At 43.2% G+C, this 15,727-nt stretch overlaps 1 protein-coding gene across 1 annotated transcript; it reads left to right on the top strand.

Annotated features, from left to right (window-relative positions):
* The first annotated feature begins 1,440 nt into the window (after positions 1–1,440).
* On the top strand, positions 1,441–15,234 carry tmem200a (transmembrane protein 200A). The gene is made up of 5 exons (XM_079180017.1): positions 1,441–1,634; positions 12,258–12,392; positions 12,604–12,902; positions 12,995–13,158; positions 13,820–15,234. The coding sequence occupies exons 2-5, from the start codon at positions 12,265–12,267 to the stop codon at positions 14,933–14,935; spliced, it is 1,707 nt and encodes a 568-aa protein (XP_079036143.1). The 5' UTR covers positions 1,441–1,634; positions 12,258–12,264; the 3' UTR covers positions 14,936–15,234.
* Positions 15,235–15,727: the final 493 nt, after the last annotated feature.

Genomic DNA, 15,727 nt, shown 5'->3' with positions numbered 1-15,727 from the left:
CACAGTGTCCCAGTGACTGTGTACGAATGTGTCCGCGCATGTTCAGCTGTACCAATCTGCCCTTGGGGTGCTGCATTTCTCACCAGCCATCTGAACAAATAATGGTCTTTCTGTGAGTGTGTGTGTCTCTCTCTCTCTCTCTCTCACACACACACACACACACACACACACACACACACACACACACACACACACACACACACACACACACACACACTTAATGTACAGCTTATTGCTCAAAACGTCTGTCTTACATTCTCCCCAGCTGGTGTATTTTCATTGAATCAACTCCAGCATGTAAATACAGGAAATGACACGCATGCCAACATCTGCAAGGTCTTTGTATGGCCTCGCTTTCTCTTGTGTTCAGGGAGACAGAAACAGCTGAAAAGTTGAACAAAAACTCGGGGCTCTGTGTGTGTCGATCACCCCTAACCTCTGTGCATTTCATGTATACCTCACACATGAACACAAAGGGAGTCACTGCTGCAAACACAAAGGGAGTCACTGCTGCCAATATTGCAGCTGTCAGACACTTCCAGCACACTTTCACAAGTTGCATTTGTTTGCTGCAGGAATGTTGCATTTCCTGAGCTTTGCATGCTGGTAGTCTATTACAAACCCTGCTGCTTTCACATTTAAAATTACAAGCTGGTTCATTTTCTCCTTGCTGTGCATCATCGAGGCTCCTCTCTCTCTGTCTTTCCTCAAAACTAGTCATCCCCTTATCGCCTGCGCCCTGCACATGCGAGAAAAAGCGTGGCACGGTGCCTTGTTTCCCTCCATAAACACGCACACACACACAAACACACACACACACACAGGCGCGCTTAAATCTTTCTAGCACGCATGCAAACCAGTCACCCCAATCTCTCTCTCTCTCTCTCGCTCTCGCTCTCTCGCGCACACACACACAAACAGCGCCTCAGTGAAAGCCCCTCACATTCCCACAAGCGCGTTGGAGGAATTGGATGGAGCTACCGCGTCTCTCTCTCTCTCTCTCTCCGGCGTAAAAACACGGTTAACTCGCCGGTTTACTCTGCTCAACGTTCTCTCTTGAAACGCAACAACTCGCTGTAAAGGTTTTCAAAAAAAAAAAAGAGTTGTATCTTTTCTTTTCTCTTCTTTGACGTGAAGTTTCTGGACGAGAGTTTTTACGCGTTCCGTTCAAGACAGCCAGGAGGTGACTTCACATCAGCGGCTTTTGTAGTCTTTTCCACCACTGAGACGAGGGATATTTTTTTCCGGAGGGGAATTACCTTTTCTTTTTCTTCGTCCAGAGCGTTAACGACTTTAAATAGGCGGAGTGTTTTTAAGAAATTTCCTCGAGTCGTAAAAAGGAGCGCCCTCATTGTCCCGAGCGCACGTTCTCTCCAGATGGCGGAAAACGTGCTCCGCGCGACATAAAGTCATCTACACGGACACTTTGAAAGAGCGCAAACCCAATCGGACTGTGCCAAACCCTGAACGGGAGCTGAACCGCCTCCTGTCATCGGAATTTTCTCCGGCATGGCGTTTCAGTGGAAGTAGCCTTCAAAGTGGAAGATGGCTTTTTACTTCCCCCCAGGTTACAGCCTAATCCCCGTCCATGCCTAAAGGCACAGTGGCAGTGACACACTCAGCTTTTTGCAAAGGTAAGAACTGACCAGTGTTTGACTTCTCCAACTCTTAAACAATCCAAGTTGGCAGCTCTACAGTCTTATCTTTTTTATTTCCATCCATATTTAATGACGTTGTGTTTAATATTTGATGAACAAGGAAGTTTAGCATGAGCTCCAGGCAGTCTGATAATCTATTAGCGGCCTTCTTTCCACATTTGTTTGTGTTTTAAGCTTTAATGTGATCTTAATTACTCCAGCATAATGTATGATCACGTGTGTTTGTGTATTCATTGATTGATTTATTGGGAATACTATCTGTTCATTGTGCCACGGTTGATTTAAACACTCCTCTCTTTATTATAATTAACTTCTTAGTTGCCTAACAAGGCATGATGTCAAGATTAATACCTTCAAAGTCAAACGTCATTATTAATGTGTCGATGGTCACTTTCATTGTACCTTCTGTCATTACACAACATATATCTTTACCCTATCTTGGCATGTTTCAAAATATTTAGAATCTGCTTTTACAGAACAACGTTGCTGCTTATTTCAGCCTCTGATTCCTGTTTGCTTTGTGTCTGTAAATTGTTATATTATCTGTCGGCGTTTGTACTCGTACATGGAACTTTTAACCTGCTGCCCATCTTGATGGACTTCCTGGCCGAAGAGATATTGTATCTCAATGGCACCTCTCTGGTTAAATACAGGATATTTAATGTAAATGACCCTTCACACATGTTTTAAGACTCATAAAATACTCTGGTTAGAAAAATGGTTTGTCAAAATTCTTGAAATTTCATCGACCCCCTCTCCCGCATTGAAAAACGCAGAAACTGTTTTTTTTTTGCAATGGAGGCTTCAAGTTTATACATCACATATGTATGTTTCATATGGAAACTTGATTGGCTTCCATATGTGATGTCACCAAATCCTGTTTGTGTACGTACACTCCAACGTGATGAATGTGAAAAACAGCCTTTTTAGTGTCGCACAAATGAAGTAAAAAAATGGGGTAAGCAAATCCCATTTTTGAGTGGAGGGAGGCTTTAACAACAGAAGCTCTGGTGCTGGTTTTATTGTCTTTAGTGTGATTAAAGTGTTGGTGAATTAGCAGCAACTGTCTCCTTGAGAGCTGTTTGAAGAACGAGGGTGACTCACTGAGCCAAATGGCTGTTAGTGAGACACACCGCCAACCACTTTTACGTAGAAATGCATCTGAGATTAATTTGAGAATCATTAAGAAGTCAGGCGACACTTCAGCTAATTCTCCTTCACACACATCCAGTAACTGGATAATCCTTTTTTTAAACACGCCCCCCCCCCCCCTCGAGGGCTTTGTCGCTCCAAAGACTCCAAAGAGGTGATGTCCTGGCCAACACATAGTGTTCTACAGAATAAAGAAAACATTGTTTGGTACAAATCCTCACAAAAATCACACCATAATCAAACCTGTTTAACCTGACGGACCCGGTATCCAGGGTCCACCCCTGTGGCGTAATTACAAAAATCGTGATGATTTTTATAGAACATATGGATATTAAAGTCTTCAGCTTTCAGAATCCGTAAACCAACTTGTCCAAACCACGTCTCATAACGAAGCATTTAAACAATGAAATCATACAAATTCAAAATTCGTAAGTATACAAACAAGATGTGTTCAAAATAGTTTTCTTAATATCATACTCTGTATCGCTGGGAAGTAGAAATTCAGAGCTTTCTAAAGCATCTGAATGCACTTTGCATCAAAACACGAAGCAGTCAAACTTCACATTTTATCGTCATACTGACATTAATCTACGTTCTTGTGGCATGTTAATCTAATCAACAGTTTATACTATGTTCATTTCAAGTACACATTCAAGTTGTAAGTATTTTCTAATGCCAGGAAAAGCAGATAAATAAGGCTTCAGTCAAAGTCCATGTGAACACAACGTGATCAACCAGAGTAACTGAAAACACCTGAAAACACCCGTGTGTCTGTGCGGATTAGGGTTCAATTTAGGGTTTAAAGGCGCAGTGTGTAGGATTTGGCAGCATCTAGTGGTGAGGTTACAGATTGCAACCAACTGAAACTTCTCTTGTGTTTGAAGCGTGTAGGAGAACTACGGTGGCCCACGCAAAAAAAAACGTGAAAAAGCAAATGGCCATTTCTAGAGCCAGTGTTTGGTTTGTCCGTTCTGGGCTACTGTAGAAACATGGCGGCCGACTTTGTGAAGAGGGAGGGAGGATAAAAATGATATTTTTTCCTTTATTTTGTCTACATTTACTCTGTAATTGTAATATAAATAGTTTTACTTACAATGGATTTATATTCCTTGGCGTCTTACCTTTCAAAGGAGACCAGAAATATGCATATGAGCCTCGTGGTTGAGGAGCGATTCCTGATTCATTTTTGGTGTGTTATTTTCACTGTAAGTTAAAAATAATGATGTAAAAATGACCAATTCCCCTAATATCACAAATCATATCGAGATTGCAATATCAGTCAAAAATAATCGCAATTAAATATATATTAAAACATTGTTCAGCCCTAATTCCTGTCTTCGCTGAGAATGTTCTCGAGGACAAATTGAATAAGAACTGTTAAAACTAGATGTTAATGGAGGCATAGAGGAATAAAACAAAATAATTTCTTAAGCTGTGGGGCCTCTAGAATCCAAACAATGACCCCACAAAGGTCCCAGAACTCCAGCTTGGGCACCACTGCTGCAGGGTAATTGGGGGACAGTTCGTGCCTCAGGATGAGTTTGGGTGACTGCCTGATAATCGGGACTGTGAGGGAGACGGAGTGAGTCATTTTGTAGAATCAACAGGGGGATCACGCCAGTACACACACACACACACACACACACACACACACACACACACACACACACACACACACACACACACACACACACACACACACGCCTGGCATGAGCATCTGATGATTCAATTCAAAATCTTAATTCAATTGAGTAGAGCTGAATTCATCACAGAAGGCAATGGCACGAAACTGATTCAGTGTGAAGGATGCAAGATTAATCAAAAAAACAAAAAAAAAAACAGTATGCATCGTCAAAATAATGAGGAAAGAAAAAATATAAACAGGACGGTGAAGAGGGTGCAGGATTTGACACTCGTGTGCTTGCATCAGAAAATGTGCTGCCGAAAGGTCAGCAGGAAAACACAAAGTGACATATTCTCCAGACAGATGACTCACCATTGAGTCTGTAGGAGTAAAGCAATGCACAAACACACGCTATCTGTTTATCTTCTGCTCATTCGTGTTACTCTGATACACATTCCTCCTTCACCTCTTTCCTGCTCAGTGAGATGGATGGATATGAAGCACTTTTTCACACAAATCAAACGAGGCTCACCCTGAGGTCTGATTACTCAGCCAGACCTAAACATACAGGCAATTTATTTAATTTCAGTCGATTCTGTGACTGAATTCTAATCGGTGTCGCGGTGGAAAACAAGACGATTAACATTGTGAACCAACTCGGCACTGGAAAATGTGATAGCTGCATGCAATTTTCTCATGCTTTATCACAAAAGCCCCTGCACAGGTGTTTTCACTTTTGCCTGATTAGACCGCCTCTCAGGACAGTGTGTGTGTGTGTGGGTGTACTCATGCTATGTTGCACTTGTTAAGTTGCCAAAGTGTGTTTTATCTGTAATGCTACCTTTAGTTAATTCTAGTTATTAGGGATTTTCAGTTGGCAACAACATGAAGTCAAGAGAGTTTCACATTTCTTTCAAATAAACTAAATACAAAAACAAATTAACCAACCAACCAAGCAACAACTGGGTGAGTCTGAAATAATATAAGAAGTTATGGACTGCTGATAAAAAGGATCTCAACCGAGCATTGAATTCAAGATGGTGGTTCCTCCGACGTGTGGCACCTGGAACACAACGTGTCCGTGCCTTTCTGGAAAAGCAAACAGAGAATTACACTTCAGGGATCCACAGTAAATTAGTGTAAAAAAAACAACCAACCAAAACAGATCTGCTCCTGCTGCGAGGCGCTTCATGTGTGGTAATCCATTTCACAGCTTCGTATCAGGCGTCATCTCGTCTCTCTGTGATGTCTTTCCTGTCACATCCTGCCGGCTGGAGCGGGAAACTCATTGTGAAGTATCACAGTGGTCTTTCATGTTGCAGCAAATTAAAACTACAATTCATGTTTAACTGAGGTCTGTGGTGACCATTTGACCCCCTTTTTTAGTTTAGTAGTTTAGTTTTAGTTCAAATTCATTCCACAGCAGTATGCAAAGAAATCGACTTGATGAAACGAAATGTTCTCACGGAAAACAGCTTATTTCTGTTGAAGTTGATTTATCACTGTCTAGTAATGTAATTGCAGATCAGTTTTGAATGCTCCTCTACGTTAGTGTGCTTATGGAAGCTGTGAAAACATATTTCGTTCCAACACTGCTGCCAAAAATACCACAAGTGTGAGCTATTATGTGTGAAAGATAAAACCTGCGAGGCACAAAAAGCAAACATGAACACTGGAAAAAGGGATCACATGAACTTCTTCCATTAAAAGGTTGATGGTTTTGGGTGTTTTTTGGAAAGCACAAGCTAAGAGGATTTTTTATTTGAATGGCATTTCTGTCTGGCACCCATTTGGTAAAGTGATTATCTACAATTTGTAATATTAAGGGTGCACAATTCGTAGTTAATGCGCTGAAACATGCAAAACAGTAAAATCCTCAAACATCTGTCATTAGACAGATTCACTATCCTATCCTTCATCATACTATAATATACTATCAATTAGTTATACTATATTACACTATATTGTTATTTTACACTATATATTATATAAAGCTATACTTTACTATACCATACTGCTCCATATATTGTACTATACTGTATACTACAATGCTCTACTTTACACAGTATTATGCTATACTATGCTACACTACAACGTATTCGACCTAACATGAAGCCGTCCAACCGAATAAGTTGAGTGTGTTTTGAGATTTTATTTAAATAAGAAAGTAACTGTCAAACACATAATACTCAATCAAAATCAACTCATAATCAAAAATATAAATCCGTCCGTGAACAAGCTCTGTTCCACCAAACTGAATCCTGCTTGAATAATGACTGTGCTTGTGAACATGCAAATGAAGTACTTAAGTTTGACCCGGGCAATAATATGCTCTGCAGTATTTCAAGAACAGGTTGTACAAAGATCAGAAATTGTTCACTGTGTTTTTAGCCCTCACGCGTGCGGGTAATTTCCATCATTCTCTGAAAGAAAACAGAAAGTAAATTACCGTTGCATATTCTGAACATTTGACAAAACTCAATTTTAGCCACGATACTTCAGAAAAATAGCACTTAATAGTGTTGTTTCGAGGGTAGTCTTACACGTCTGAACACCAGCTCCGTGATATTGTGACAGGTGACCTTAACTACACAGCCGGGTTTCTGTCGCTCCATTTTAATCCAGCTCCAAGTGAGAAAAAAAAGAGCCACATTTAATAGAGCAACATGGCCTGAGCAGTTCATGACACAAGCAAAAACACATTGTAACTATGATGGGAGACATAATAGATAATCATTTTTCTCCCCCTGCTGAGCTCCATGTGTGTCCATATTAGATGTCGTGTTGGCATGCGGTTCACTGACTGAGGTGAGTCATTTGAGACAAACCTTTCTCAGCATGCTTCTGGAGTCAAACACCGTCTCTGGAGTTTGTTACGTGTAGATCAAAGCATCTCCCCCACTCTCTCTCTCTCTCGCCCAGTACTCCCCCTCTGGTTGTCTTCCTCTGGTGCTGATTTCTCGCATCTTATGCTATTTTTCTATCACACTTTGTCCTGTTCTCTTTCCTCTTCCACACTCTCCATCTCCAAGGGCAGACTTTACCGGTATAGGCCAGCTGGACAACCTGGTCCTGGGGCACCCAACTAAAGAGATCTCCATCTCCTGACTTACAAAAGGCCCCAAAGCACTTAAAAAATAAGAGACGGAAACATTGTTGTACTGCATTTACCTGACAGAGAAATGTGACTGGTAAGGTTGCAGATTCAGATTTGACTCAAAAACTATAACAATCGAAATACGATGCATTATTATTGATTAATCCAGCATCATATCAGAATTGAAAGCTCCACCTTCAACTGACATAAAGTACATTTATGTACATTTTGCTGATAATACCTCTCTTTCACTTGAAGTGAACTTTTGAATGCTGTTTTTTTTTTACCTTGCTTTTTTAACAGTTTTATTTTTAATACTTTAGTAAGCTGTTAGTGAATATATTTTCCAAATAAGCAGAGCATCTGCTTCCTCTGATATAACCACCGCAGTACTAAAGTAGAGCGTGGACTTATTTAGCGGAGGTATTTTGCCGGCGGTAGAGTTATTAGTGTTTAAGTCTTTCAGCGGGGAAAGTCACTCTCAGGGGAAAAAAACACACCCAGCAGTAATGTTAGTAATGGCGCTTAGAAAAGGTATTCAGCTCCAAAAAGGCATATTAATCACTTTCTTTGACATAACTGCCGAGCTTATAATGTAGAGCATGGGTTTAATCAGAGGAGGTATTTTGCTGCTCAAGTTATAAATAAGTTATTTCGGCAAAAACGTTCACAATTTGAGTTGGAATGGCAGAGCGGTGCCGTTCCTTCAGGCTATCGGCTTGTGTTCGTTGACTCCAGGGAAGTGAGGATTGTAACGTTATCCAGAATTCATGTCGCGTTAGCCGGCTTTATCTATATCCACCATCAAGCAGCAAAAATGACCGTCTCCCTCTCACCACCTCCTCTTCTCATGTCACCCCCCCCCTCTTGCTTCCTACTCCAGCATCCTTTGCGGTCTCCTCCTTTCCTCCCCCTCTCTTCTGCATCTTTGAGATTGATGGAGAGGTGGAGTGAAATCATTCTAAACCGTAAGCTGGTTCCTTTGCACAAAATAAAAAAAATAAATCTAAATGACACATGTTTAAAGGATTTAGCGTTATTTAAGACATACCTGTCATTCCTGCACAGCTGGTAGTTGCTATAGAAACGTGTCACCTAGCAGCAGCACGTGTAGTTGCTATAGGGACAATGCATCACGTGACGTCTCCTATAGATGATACCACAGAAGAAGTGTTAGAATGTAGAGGGGGGGGATCTCTGCTCTGTGAGACATGTTTTAAAAATGGAACTCGTGTGAGGATTGTCTGTAGATGTTGAAATGTAGCAGAATAAATCTCCTCCCTGAGGGGCGAGGTATGGCAAATTATTATTATTTATTTATAGTATGCACAAATAAACAGCAGGAGCAATTTAGTCATTATTAGGGCGATCACAGGAAGCCTAATTCATGATTAAATAAGCACTAATTTAGGAAACTGCTTATTAGTGAGGCGGAAAATGGAGCGGTGGATTTCGCATCATTTATAAGTTGTATGTGATAGGAAGTGGAGACATTAATATTCATACAGTGTGTATGATCACTGTGTGATTAATTCACCCAAACAAAATGCGATGTTGTTGCAGAAAATAGAGCAAATTTCTCTCACCCAAACACAACTCACTAAACGGTTTCTTTATAGATATTCTGCGGGTTTGCATGCTGTGTGAGCGAGCTGCACAGACCCACTGGTGGGGTGTTGGGTGTTGCACACGGTTAGTGAATATTAACTTCATGTGGTCGCTGCACAGGTCCAACACATTCTCCAGAAAGCCTTGTTGTGTCGAAGCCTGAGTGGTTTCTCATTAGGCTGGTTTGTTCTCTGTGCTTCGCTTGTTTCTCACTCCTGCCTTGTTAAAACTACAGACGCACTTGGCTTGTTTTCAGCTTCTGTCCCATCACCGCTGGCAGGAAAAGCACTCTCTTTCACCGTCGGGCCTTTCTATCCGCGCATCAACTCCAACTTCTCTGGCTCAAAATAGTTTTCATCATTGTTTTTTTTTTTTTTTACTGTTCAGCTTTTTGTACAGGCTTTCATTTTCCGGTCATGACTCGGTGTTGTACCCCCCCCCCCCCATTGCACTGATGGAGATAAGTGCTTCTACATTCCTCTCCTTCTTTACATCTTCTCTTGCTGTTCCCGTATTTCCAGTACCTCTCTCTTTTTTTTGTTGCCTTCTCTGTCTTTCCTTCATCCTTTCCCCTGTACTCCCATCCATCCTTTTCTCATCTTTCAGTCATCTGAGGAGGAAATCTCTCCCCCTGCTCTTGAAACATTGTGTGGGTTCCTATTTGACGCACACCAAGGAGCGAAAGGAGAGATCGGAGCCGAGAGAGAGAGAGAGAGAGGGGGGGAGAGAGAGAGAGGGGGAGAGAGAGAGAGAGAGGGAGCGCAGAGAAACCCGAAGAAGCGAGGCTGGTTGTGTTTGTCCTTGTGTGATTCACCATCTGTGGTAGAGCACCAGTAGTACCAATACAATGATTGACATGAAAAATAGATTAAGATGTGAGAAGGAGAAATAAGGGTAGGAGGAGAGAACGTCTGGTTTTGTGTGCGATTCAAAGTCACTTTGAATACTAAAAGCTTTGATTCTGAAGCAGATTTTGTCGCTTTAAGATTTGTCGAAGAAAAGAAAAGAAGGGCGAGAGAAAGATGAAAGTGACCGAATTAAAGAAAATTAAAATTAGAGACAGATTAAAAATAGATCTGAGGGGGGCAGGGGACAAACAGAGAGAGACCAGATGAGAAAGTCAGCTGTCGTGGAATAAAAGGAGGTAAAGGAGGGAAAAAATTATTCAGGGTCACAACCAGAATGCATTAGCACAGAGACTGAGTGTAAGAATAGAAGAGAGAGAGCGGGAGAGATTTACTGATCTGTTCCTGGAGGAAGAAAGAGAGACGGTAAGAGATGTGGAAGCAAGGAGGGAGAGAGGAATTAAAAAATAGACAGACAAAGGTCATGGGTGTGTTCTTGTTCCGGCTAAATCTGTTGAATCCTCTTATATTCACAGACATACACACAAACGTGCACACGGCACAGAAAACCGGTGACCAAATAAATACCTCAGAACCACTTTGCTACTAACCCCTTGATACGCTTTTTTTTTTTCGCCATTTAAAAACACACAATATGAAAGTCTCTGCCGCTCGGGGTTTCTCAATCAAAACACAGAGTTTCTTTGACGCAGCGTGGGATCATGGGAGATGCCGTTTTCACCTTCTTTGCCGTCAGCTTCTCACCCGATAGAATTCCTTTAGTCTTCATTGTTTAGAAAGTTTTTTTTACGGGCTGCCGAATGAAGTACCAGTACAATTCCATGTGAAGGCGGTGCTAAAGCGGAGGTGTTTGATTATTGCTGCACTGTGGTGACATGTAGTTTCATATTTTTCCTCAAATTGTTTAAGTTCTTAAGCAGAAGTACCAACCATAGACTGTGTATAAGAAGTGGGCGTAGTCATCGTGACATCACAGTCCACAAGCCAATGGGCTTTTTTGCATCCGATGAACATAAATTACTGTATTTGGAATGCGGAGGAGCGACTCAGTGACGCTGAATACGACAGCGACCTGACAAACAATCTGCAGCAATGAAGTAACTTTGCCAGAATATATGAAATTGCCATCCTTGGTTATTCCACATCCAATAATAGTCCGTTGAATCCTCTGAGTGCTAAACGGGACAATGCTAATGTTCATGTGAGCCCCGATTAACAGGCATTTAAAAACAAATGAAGGCTGCTGGAATGAGCTTGTGTTTGTTTTAAACCCTCTTTCCTTTAAAAACTATTAATAGACATCTGAGCAGCTGGTGAGCGGAGAGACTGTGATTCATATGAATATTATGTCATAATTGCAGCACTGTATTTCCAATTTTATAACTGCTACACCAACGTAAATAACGACGACAATGCCAACAAAAAATGTAAATGAGGGATTTGAATTGAAATGAATATAAATTATCCAAAATGTGTGTTTCTCTCTCCGTCTGTTTTCCTTCTATTATATATCTATATCTATATATAGATATATATACAGTATATTTATCCATTTCTCTGTCAAACACAGGAGGGAAGCAGTCAGCAAACATTCTGCAGGGTTTAATGTATGACTACGCACAGTATGCACACACATGCACACACCTGCCCATGTTGTCCTGAGGGTCTGACAGCCAACAACAAAAACATCACCTGTACACAAGAGGAGACTGTACTGGGCGTGTACATGTTTGTGTGCTTACATCTGTATCGCTGCTAAACTATAAACAGCATTTCTCGAAATGACGCTGAAAGTCTGACACACTTTTACCGGAAATCACCTGCGGCTTTTCAAAAGTCCCTGCCTGTACGTAAGGTGACGCGCCTGCGTAAAAGAAGACAGATTTAGCTGCTCAGGTGTGAGAGATGCTGTGCTCTAAATATTAAGGGTCTTATATTCAGAGCCTCTGGGAGACTTTGGCTATGTACTTGAAATACAGATGTGCGTCCCTTGACCTGTTCTTAAATGAGGTTGCTGGTAATGTTTGTGTGAATGTACAGTATGTGGCTCTGTGCCTCTTGTCAAATGGTTGTTTGCAGGTTGTTTTCTTCAGTTGCATCTTTTTGAGTGTGCGTATAAAAGATCAAAACACACTGGTCTGCAACAGCCATGCATCGGTGGTCGGCAGTGCAAACACACACACACACACACAGTAGATGCTGGGCATACAGGAGGTGTCCAACTCATTGCTAATTTGATTCTGTTTCTGCAGGTTAAGTATGACTGCAGCAGCAGGTGTGCTGACAGGCTTGGCTAAGCTCAAACGCCAAGACTCCGCCCGCAATCCACACGGGCCCTCATCTACAGCGGCTGGCCAGGGAAACTCTGGCCAGGAAGCTGCCCCCAGGTAATCATCTTATTTTCATGCATTCAAAATTAAAACAAAACTCATTAGGACCTGCAATTGCAAATGAACTGTTTACTACTTTTGGGCGACAGGAAAGTAGTAGCAGTTTAATGATGTTTTATGAGCGACCCTGATCTCTCTGATCATTTTGTGTATGTTAGCTGTAAATATACGTCTCCATGTCTGTCTTCTTTCCATACTTTTCATTTAGAAAGCGGAAACGACGCACCGATGTCGTGGTCGTGCGCGGTAGGCTCCGCCTCTACTCCGCCTCTGGGTTTTTCCTCTTCCTGGGATTGGTCATCTTGTCCGTAGGGATATGCATGGCGACGCTGGGTTACTGGCCCCACAGTGAAACCATGACCTCGGCCAGATCGTCGGCTGGAGGAGGATCTAAGACAGCAACCGCTGGAGGAGCCAAAACATCTGCCACAGGTGAAGGAAATGGAGCCGAGTTGGCCGTCACGGACGAGGACGTGGCTAACTCTAGCACGAGTCATGATGTGCAAGGTGAGTTAACGAAGGATTGAAATCCATCCGTTCTTTTGCTCCATGGTTCTTTATATTAAATGTCTCTCACCCTCCGTGTGCCCTGCGTGTAGGCACGCCCTCCAGGCAGACCGGTGGCGCTCTGACGCGGTTCCTGGAACAGCATCGTCACTCTGAGAGGATGAAGATGTTCGGGCCCTTCACCATGGGCATTGGGATTTTCATCTTCATCTGTGCTAATGCCATTCTTCATGAAAACAGAGACCGGGAAACTAAGGTAGGGCTGAAATCAGAAAATACACACACACATTGCATCAGCGTCTACCTGGCACCAGAGAAATGAAATACTAGAGTTGGCAGTGGACTTTGAGGGTCTACATGATATTAGCTCAATATGCTGTAACGAGAAATATAAACAGAACTGATATTGCCTTGCAAGGTCTGAAACACAGATTTGTGCAGAAAGTGGTTCTTCAGAAGGTTACGAAGAACACTTTTATTAAACAGGGTTTTCAATTCCAAAAACACAAAACCTGAGTCAATATGTAGTTAATTCTCATTTCAGTTCTTCCTCCACTCTCTACAAAATGAGGTGCATGCACAGTGCAGTCATCCATATTCATCCTCTCCACATAACTAACATGCAAATCATATTTCTGCCAACCTCGTTCCATCCCCATCCCTGCAGTTTTCCTCTGATCACATTTTCTCTGCTCGTATGCCCTCTCTCTCCCTTCCTTGATTTGATTTATCCTCTCCTCCTTCCTCACCCCCTTTCCAGGTAATCTGTGTGAAACGTGTATTCCAAGGTCACATCCAACAAACGCGTACAAATTTGAAACTACAGAATAATATGTTATAATGGAAAAATCAAACGTATTCTCAGTTTATCCAAACACTTCTGCCATTACTGATAATATATTTCTCTTCTGCACTAGATCATCCACATGCGAGACATGTACTCCACCGTCATTGACATCCATCGGCTCAGGCAGAGAGAGCAGAAACAACACCAGCACCGCGACAGCACCTATGCAAGAGAAGTTGGGGATCTTCGAGCCTTTGGGGCTGACAGCGCAGCCCGGTTGGCCAGCAACTCCCTGCTGGCGTTCTCCTCTCGGGCCGGAGGCGGCGCTGGAGGGGAAGGGTCTGCAGAAGAGGAGGAGGTGCTGTTAGGGGACGAGGAGTTTCGCAGACACGGGGGGCAGGCCAGGTTGGATTGTAGCTTCGCGGGGCTGCTGGCGCCTCTCTACAAGGATCACCCCTTCAGGCTGGCCCGCTCAGACTCGGTGCGCCACCAGTGGTCAGTGGACGGAGACGGGGAGAAGGGAGGACACCACGCACGCTCTATTGTCTCCTCCTCTATCTCTGCGTTCACTCTCCCCGTTATAAAACTCAACAACTGCGTTATCGATGAGCCGGAGATGGAGGCGATTACTGAGGAGGAGAGGGGAGGAGAGAGGAGAGACGGGGAGAGGTCACAGCCTTTGAGCTCCACGGAGTCTCTGGTGGTTCCTGTAGCATTCGTTGCCAAGGCCTCCAAACCGCCGGGCTTACACCGGAGCAACTCCGCCTCCTCTTCCTCCCACTGCTCCTCCGTCTCCTCTTACTCCCTCTCCCCTGCTCCCTCCTCTACCTCAGGCTGCTGGCTCTCCCCGGGGGCAGCAAGGAGCGACTTTGGCTCCAACTCCTCTCTGCACATGCTCGGCAGCCACTCCAAGTCTCTGGACCTGGAGCGCGGGCCGAGCATGCTCAGCGTGCACCCGGAGCAGCGGAAGCACCCCAGCTGGCCCCGCCTCGACCGTAGCAACAGCAGCCGCAGTAACGGTGGCAATCGGGGCAGCAGCAGCAAAGGCTACACGCTGCTGGAGGACAGGGAGGAGCAAGGGGAGCGGCTGTTGGATGCGTCGGCATCCGTGGCGGCGGCGAGACGCGAATACAGCAGGCGGGAGAAGCTGCTGATGATATCGAGGTCGCATAACAATCTGAGTTTCGAGCACGACGAGTTTAACAGCAGCACGCTGAAGAGGGGCAGCTCTGAGACTCGATTCTGAACTTAAGGTACAGCTCTGGCCTGTTCTGTAAATTGCTCTCCAGACGTGTATGAGTGTACAGTGCGTTTGTGTGGAGGACACTGACGAGCGAGAAAATTCAAAACGTGGTTTCAAAGACACTTTTTGTCAGCGCCAGGATGGAGAGGAGTAAGTAACGGGCCGTCTTGCACTGTCGAAGGTTCAGGCCTCATGCCAGCACAGAGCTGAATGCCTACTGTAGGTCCACAAATGCTGTATCTGACCCTGACCTGTGACCTCTGTGGAGTGAGCCAGAAGGATCAAATGAAAATAAATTACATTACAACACGAGTCTACTCTTAACAGGATCTCGAGTCTTTTGAAAATTGCTTTTCTTAAAAAGTGTTACACGGTTTCGTTCCAGCAGCTGCTGGTGAAATCAAGGACACACTTAGAGCAAGTTTCTTGCTCTGCGGGTGGCAGCGACACAAAAGGCGTAGTTTTTATAACAAGCTCCAGGCACAACTTGAGAAATGAACATGACCAGTTGAATATCAAAAAGAAGAAGCTGAGACAGTAACAGTAATATGAATGATATTAGTCTGTATGGCACCTTTGAATTGCTTAATATGGTTGTATAGACGGACTGAAAATGACCTTTTTTAACTGATCTACAGATATGAAAACTAAACTCATCCAAAATCAGCTTATATATAAAAAGAAATGTATAATAGCCTGGTGTAAACCTATATGGCATACTGCAGCGACAATGCTCTAAAGTCCTAAAGACATAGATATTAGTGGTAAAGTATTTGTTTTAAAGGCGGTTGATGT

The sequence above is a fragment of the Pholis gunnellus genome, assembly GCF_910591455.1.
Source record: "Pholis gunnellus genome assembly, chromosome: 19".
NCBI classification, from domain to species: Eukaryota; Metazoa; Chordata; class Actinopteri; order Perciformes; family Pholidae; genus Pholis; species Pholis gunnellus.
Note: the sequence above shows the minus strand (reverse complement) of the source record. Positions and strands in the feature narration are given on the sequence as shown.

What these genes read in the sequence shown, in the direction of transcription:
- tmem200a (XM_079180017.1), top strand. Translation starts at nt 12,265, where the DNA reads ATGACTGCAGCAGCAGGTGTGCTGACAGGCTTGGCTAAGCTCAAACGC. An exon ending in GGCCAGGAAGCTGCCCCCAG is followed by an intron (nt 12,393 to 12,603) that starts GTAATCATCTTA and finishes CTTTTCATTTAG; the next exon opens with AAAGCGGAAACGACGCACCG. An exon ending in CACGAGTCATGATGTGCAAG is followed by an intron (nt 12,903 to 12,994) that starts GTGAGTTAACGA and finishes CCCTGCGTGTAG; the next exon opens with GCACGCCCTCCAGGCAGACC.